General features: G+C 44.9%; 1 protein-coding gene across 3 annotated transcripts in view; it reads right to left on the bottom strand.

Annotated features, from left to right (window-relative positions):
* Nucleotides 1-1,630: 1,630 nt before the first annotated feature.
* The window catches only part of FAM91A1 (family with sequence similarity 91 member A1), a 43,669-nt gene continuing 38,397 nt past the window's right edge, over nucleotides 1,631-6,902 (bottom strand). Inside the window, exons 22-23 of one of the 3 annotated variants that reach the window (XM_021711698.1) lie at nucleotides 6,429-6,498; nucleotides 1,631-4,509 (exon numbers count right to left, since the gene is read on the bottom strand). In XM_021711698.1, coding sequence (XP_021567373.1) covers nucleotides 4,324-4,509; nucleotides 6,429-6,498 — 256 coding nt within the window. In that variant the 3' untranslated portion in view covers nucleotides 1,631-4,323. The remainder of the gene's footprint in view (nucleotides 4,510-6,428; nucleotides 6,499-6,902) is intronic. The other 2 variants (XM_021711699.1, XM_021711700.1) reach the window with 2 other exon arrangements.

Genomic DNA, 6,902 nt, shown 5'->3' with positions numbered 1-6,902 from the left:
AGTAGCCGGAATTACAGGCATGTGCTACCACACCCGGCTGATTTTTTTTTTATTTATTGTAGAGATGAGGTCTCGCTGCCCAGGCGGGTCTCGAACCCGCGGGGCTCAGGCAATCCACTCACCTCAGCCTCCCAAAGGCGCGGGATTACAGGCTGAGCCACCGAGCCCGGCCATTTTCATTTTTAATACCTCACTTTATCTTTCTATTTTTTTATTCTGATCCCACAGACTAAAAGGACAATAATTCTATGAAAAATCAATGTCCATAAATTCAGTAACTTAGATGAAATGGAACCAGTTATTTGAAAGACAGAAACTACCAAGACTCACTCAAGAAGAAACGGCAACCCTGAATATACGTTAAATAAGTTGAATCTACAGTTCAGAACCTTCCAAAAAGGAAAATTTGAAGCCCAGGTGGCTTCACTAGTCAATTCTAACAACATTTAAGAAAGAAATAATACCTATACCTATACCCCATAATCTCTTCCAGAAAACAGAAGAAACACTTTCTAACTTATTTTATAAGACCAGAACTGCCTTAATGCCAAAACCAGACAGAAACATTACAAGAACACTACAGACCAACGGCTCTCAGAAATACTGACATAAAAATCCTCCATGCTAACAAATCCAACCCAGCAACATATGAACGGCAATGCATCATGACCAAGTGGGATTCATGCCAGGCACGCACGGCTTGACCTGGTGACTCCCTGCCAAGGAACAGGGTACAGAAAGGGGGGAAGTGCCTTACAGCAGAGACACCGATGGACACCAGCCCAGCCAGCAAAGAAATGTCGCCAGCAGACACTGGCCTCACAAGCCCGAGATAAGATGGCACGCTAATGTCATCCTGTATGACGAAGCCTAGCCTCGATCTAATCATGAGAAAACACCAGATGAACCCACATGGAGGGGCAGCCCTTTACAGTGTCGAGGTCATGAAGGACTGAGAAATTGTCACATTCTGGAGAAGGCCAAGGAGACGTGAATAAATGCTCTGTGGCATCCTGGAATGGATCCTGAAACAGACGGGACGTTCCTGGAGAAAACTGGTGAAAGCCAAAAAGTCTTGGTTTAGAAAACAGGATTGTGCCGGTGTTCACTTCTGGGCTTGAGAGACGCACCACAGTTCGCCCAGGTGTTAACATCAGGGAAGCGCAAAGGGCACCGGGGACGTCTCTGAGTGGTCCTTGCCACTTTTATGCACATCTGAAATTACTACAAGTAATAGCTTTTTTTTTTTCTTTTTTGAGTTGGAGTCTCCCTCTGTCGCCCAGACTGGAGTGCAGTGGCCACTCCTGGCCACCGCAGCCTCGACCCGCTGGGCTCCGGCAATCCTTCCGCCTCAGCCTTCCAAGGAGCTGGAACTACAGGCGAGCGCCACCACGCCCAGCTCATTTTTGATTTTTTGTAGAGATTAGGTCTCGCCAAGTTGCCCAGGTGGGTCTCGAACCCGCGGGCTCAGGCAATTCACTCACCTCGGTCTCCCAAGGCACGGGATGACAGGCTGAGCCATCGAGCCCGCCAATAGCTTTTTTTTTAAGGATAGGAAAGCCACAGCACTGAAAGCATGGATGCATTTAGAATTAAGAAAGGAAATTTCTGAAGACTAAACACACTTTCGTAGTGACTTGCTCAACACCACAGTTTTATTTGTAAACATGTTATATGTGTCAATAATCAAATTGACAACGCTTTATACATTTCATTGTATAATATTAACATCCTAACAGAGGACAATCCACTATACTCAGTTACAGTTTTGGTACTTTAAAATTTTTTAACTACAAATTGCATTTGAAACACTGAACATAAAAAAGACACGAGTGGCAGAGAAAACCGAAAACGTCAAGTAAAAGAAACCAATACTCCCCTGAAAAACAAGTACAAAACCATCTGATTACATAGCTAAAAAAAGAAATCAAGGAAATCAGACGATATTTTAAGTGATACAAAGCTGCATTTCTTTTGGCCCACAGAGGAGGTGAAACTGTACCCTACTCAACTCTATGTCCTTTCTGATACTGGTTCACTTTCCTGAAAAGTCTGCCAGGGCTTAAGCTGCATTAAGGAAGTGGGGGAAGGAAGGAAGGGAATGGCCCAAGTCGGACGACACGACTTCAACATCCTCAGGATAAAAATGCTTCGTGGATTTTCTTTGGCAAATGACAAAGTCTGCATTCTAGATATTCCTTTTTGTTGAACCGCATCAACACTTGTAAAACTTATGAGCCCACAGGAGTCTACGTGAGCAAAACAAGGCCAAGTTCATAAAGCGAAGCACAGACGTAGGCCCTCCACAGGCTGCTGACAGCTCTCGGCCTGCAGCTCCTCCCCCGAGAGCCGGAGAGGCCTTCAGCTGGGACTCGGGAGTCCTCTTTGCTCATTCGACACAAGGAACCAGAGCTGACCCTCGCTTCTCCGCCCTTTCCCTACAGTTCATGATCACTACCGGGCTCTAGTTCCTCCATTTTCTCTCAAAAGAAACACAGCAGCAAATCACTTCCCTATTTGAAGCTTTAAACGCACCCACAACCGGGCACACTGCCAACAGCTACAAATGTTCAATTCTTTATGAGTGTACATGTCATTACAGTTTGTTTAGACCGTTAATATACGAATAAATAACACAACTACAGCTAATTCAAAGAAAGCAAATTAAAGTAAGATCAAAGAGCCTTGGTCAAAGAAGAGACTTTTCAACTTTCAGCTGAAAAACCGTGAAAGTTACTTACATACATACCTAACAGCACTAGGAATGTACAATATCAATTATTGGAAAAATAAATGAGTGATTCACAGTCATAAGAAATTATTTTAATATTAGTATGTATTTCTCCTTTTATAGACAAACATAACATACACATGGTTTCTACTTTCTATAAGACACAGTAGAAAACTAAACATTACTGCATTGACCCAAACACAGCACTGACTGTGCCACTGATAACCTGGTCCGAATATTCAGTTCTACAGACAGGCTGTGGTATTGAATGTACGGTTATGGTCATAGTTCTAAGAAAGGCATATATTTCCAGAAGTATGTTAAATTCACAAATACCTATAAATAACAAAAATTATCAGCAAAAATGTTTAGGTCATAACATTTGCGAATTTTCTGACACTTTAAGTGTTTTAGATACATGTTGTGTGACCAGTTAGTTTGGTTACATTTTTAAACTAGCAAACCGTTACCTATAAGAGGAGCTAAACTAAGCTATAACACTGCACAAACTCCCCAAGAAGGCAACTTGAAAAGCCTAAAAAGTGATTCCAATTATTCTAATCAACATCTGAGATACTAAAAGAATCAGTGGCTCAAGTAACAATTTGAAATTACTCCATTTTTCTTTATCATTTGCTATAAAAGTATTCACATAAATTTAAGATCCAGATTGCTTAAGAATATGTCCTCAAAGTAGGCTTATCACTGAAGTGCTCTGAACCAAAGACATAGACTTACTGCTTATAATATGTGATTCTACCCCAAAATCACAATCCTTGGTTTGAAAACATCGGAGCTAAGAATTAAAAGGTAAATCAGGCGCAAAGGTGCAGCAGCCGCAGCTACAAGAATGGAAGATAAATTTGATTTCTTCCACGAAGACTCTGTGAAAACACAAAGCCCAGATGAGAGACAACAGAAGTCCACACAAACAGAGTTTTAAAACAGGTTTCTAAAGCTTCTCATGAGATGCCAGTGACAGTCACCGTCCGAGCTGAGACTTACAAATGAAGGCGGAGTGGCACATGACTGTGCTGACGCACACCTTCAGCCACGTAGCTGACACACACAGTTCCAGACGTCCGCAGGGATTCCTAATACCCAACCCATCGTCTTTTGACACGGGACACTTACGGTGTCAGAGTTCTACTGCTTTAAGTGCCAAGAGGCCTTTGCAGAGGAAGAGTTCCATCTCTTCCCTTGATCCCCTAAAGTATAGGTAACAAAATATAAAATTAAACAAGATTTATGTCTGATAACTAACATATAAAATTTCTACTGCCATATTCATAGAGACTGCTTATAAACAGAACAGTCATCATAAAGCCTATAAAGTAGATCCTCAGTTTATAAAAGAAATGCAGATTGTCTCAAGGTAAAAAATGCAGTGCTGGCTGCTAAAAAGCACGTTGTTGCAACAGGATGTGCAATCATGCGTAAAACTCCAGAAAACAGGACCGTGTCCCCAACTCTCATTTCAGTGAAGCAGAAATTGCACTCGGCAGCATGATGCTTTTTAGTGGCTGATACCATAAAGCTAACATTGGGAAAGAAAAAGGCAGAAAGTGTGAGCAACGGATGCTGGAACCAAGTTACTGTGGGTGGAGATGAGCCAGGAGGGGCAAGGACGGTGACCGGCCACTCCACTCCGACAGGACACCGTCTTTAAACACCAAGTTTCTGGCAGGAAGCGGAACGCCCATGTCAGCGCAGGACGGCTGTGAAAGCAAACTGGCAAAGCCGGGCTCCGTGTGGACATCCAGCGTGGAAGCACCTTCCTAGAAGAACAAGAAACAAGAGAGAGAATCTACACTCAATACATCACTAAACCACTTAGGGTGGCTGATGAGAAGCATAGGCTTTCACTGCCTGAGAAATGCTTACAGGACGCAAAGCCCTCGGGGAAAGCAATGACCTACCGTGAGCCCAAACGGCCAGTGGTGGGCACTGACCGAGCAGAAATGACTACTGCAAGTCAGACTGTACACAGGAAGAACAGGCTATGGGACTAAGGCATAAGAAAAGGTTAACTCTTAGCAGGATGGACCTAGTGCGAAGGATTACCTAATAGGAGGACACCTCTAGAAAGTCAAACATGCTTTGGGAGGCTGAGGCGAGAGGACTGCCTAAGCTCAGGGGTTCAAGACTAGCTTGAGCAACATGGTGACGCCTCGTCTCTACAATAAATCAAAACATTAGCTGGGCAGGGTGGTGCATGTCTGTGGTTCCAGCTACTTGGAAGGCTGAGGCGGAAGGATCGCCGGAGCCCAGCAGGGCAACACTGGGGTGGCTGGGAACATGCCACTGCACTTCAGCCTGGGCGACGGAGTGAGACTCCAACTCAGAAAAAAGAGAGAAAGCTGAACCCAGCACTGAGCACTAGAACACGTGCCCACCCAGGCATCTCGGACGCAAGTGTCCAGCACAGCCCTCTCCAGAACCCAGGCTCAAACACACTTCCCGACAGCTCCTTTCAGTGGCTGTCCCGCGTGTTGACGCTGGCTTGCCATCCCGGAGCTCAGGAAACGGCCTCCCTTCTGCCCTGCCTCCTCGCCACCACACCTCAGGCTCGTCAAAAAAAACACCAGAATCATTCTCCATCCTCCCTCCCCCCACCCACAACGCCAATCTCCTCATACCGATTTCATCATAAGTGTCATCCCTCTCCACACCATATCCCACCTCGACCTTCCCTCTCCTTTGTCCCTTTCTCAGCTGTCCTCCAATCAGTAACTCGCATTTAAAACAGTCCATCAGAAACCATGTCTCTCCCGAGTAAAAGTCTTTCACTGTTTCTCTCTGCGCTCAGCGTCAACTGCACATTTTCTCTCACATTTTCTTTCCTATGCCAGAAGGTCCGGACACCGCGCCCCTGCCCTCCTCACCCCATCTTGTGCCACAACCCCCCTTCATGTGGTTTCAGACCTGCTGGGCTCCTTGTTCCTTGAGACACTGAGCTTCCTGGACATGGGCTCTGCACCGATCACACTCTGCCTAGAACACTCTTCTCCACCCCTTCAGCTTCCGCTTAGGCATCGCCTCTCACCTATTTAAACTGATCCACAGGCAGATTCTACCAGTTTGACTCCTTCAAAGCACTCACACAAATCTGCCATTACGTGAGCATTTGAAGTTTTCCCGATGACCATCTCCCGTGACACTATCAGCTCCATTGGTCGCACATCACCAACCTCCTCAGCCCGTAGCCCAGGGTCTGGCACAGGGGAGACGCTAGTGTTCAGTGACTGGATGAAGCACAACTCCAAAATCCTGACTGCATCACGCTGGGTTGGACAGCCAAACAGAAGTCTCCCATTTCACAAGTTATCACGTCTAGAACATCCCCTCTCCCCTGGGAGCATGGCCCTCGCCGCCCCAGCAGCCAAGCCCTCCTGGAAGCCACGAAGGGGTGTGACCACAACAAGAACCAGCCCCATGCTCGGTGTGCAGCCGCCCACAGCAGATGCTGACACGTTCCTGTGCCGGAGGCAGGGGCACAGAACAGAGATGGAGCTGTGGTCTCCGAGAGCTGGACGTGTGCAGGTCAATTAACCTTGAATCTCAGAGTCACCATGGATAAAACGAAACGTGTGCTTATCTCCTATCTTGCCGTGGAAGACTAAGAAACACACACATACAAGAGTTCAGCACACCACAAAGCTCTCCACAAACACCTGGACCTTTTGTTTCTCCTTACCTGGAATGAGTGAACAAAGTTAAGGACTTGTAGAGAGAGTTTTCGACTGGAATGTAAGAGGTTCTGAAGGCTGAAAAAAAGGAGAGAAAAAGTTTAAAACAAATATAATGGCAAAAACGAGTATCTTACAAGAGTTTAGTTTTAGCCATGTAAATGCATTTATTTATATATACATACACATTCTGATTAGTCATACAAAAAATTTTTAAAACCATTTCAAAGCTTTTCATCAATGAAATGTCTGTTTCATTTCATAATGGGGTAATAGCGCATAAAAAGGCCATTCTGAAATAAACTGTATACATCAAAATTACCATTTAAAAAAAGTTAAACTGCTAGTAAATATAAATGTTAAATAAAAGAAAACTTCAAATAAAAAGTAGGCACTTTGAGGAAAGGCAACTAGGACACAAGTTTTTTGTTTTTTTTTTGAGTTGGAGTCTCACTGTCACCCAGACTGGAGTGCAGTGGCCA

The sequence above is a fragment of the Carlito syrichta genome, unplaced genomic scaffold (genome assembly GCF_000164805.1).
Source record: "Carlito syrichta isolate Samal-C Ts95f unplaced genomic scaffold, Tarsius_syrichta-2.0.1 Scaffold302454, whole genome shotgun sequence".
Taxonomy (NCBI): domain Eukaryota; kingdom Metazoa; phylum Chordata; class Mammalia; order Primates; family Tarsiidae; genus Carlito; species Carlito syrichta.
This window is presented reverse-complemented; position numbering and strand designations above follow the sequence as displayed.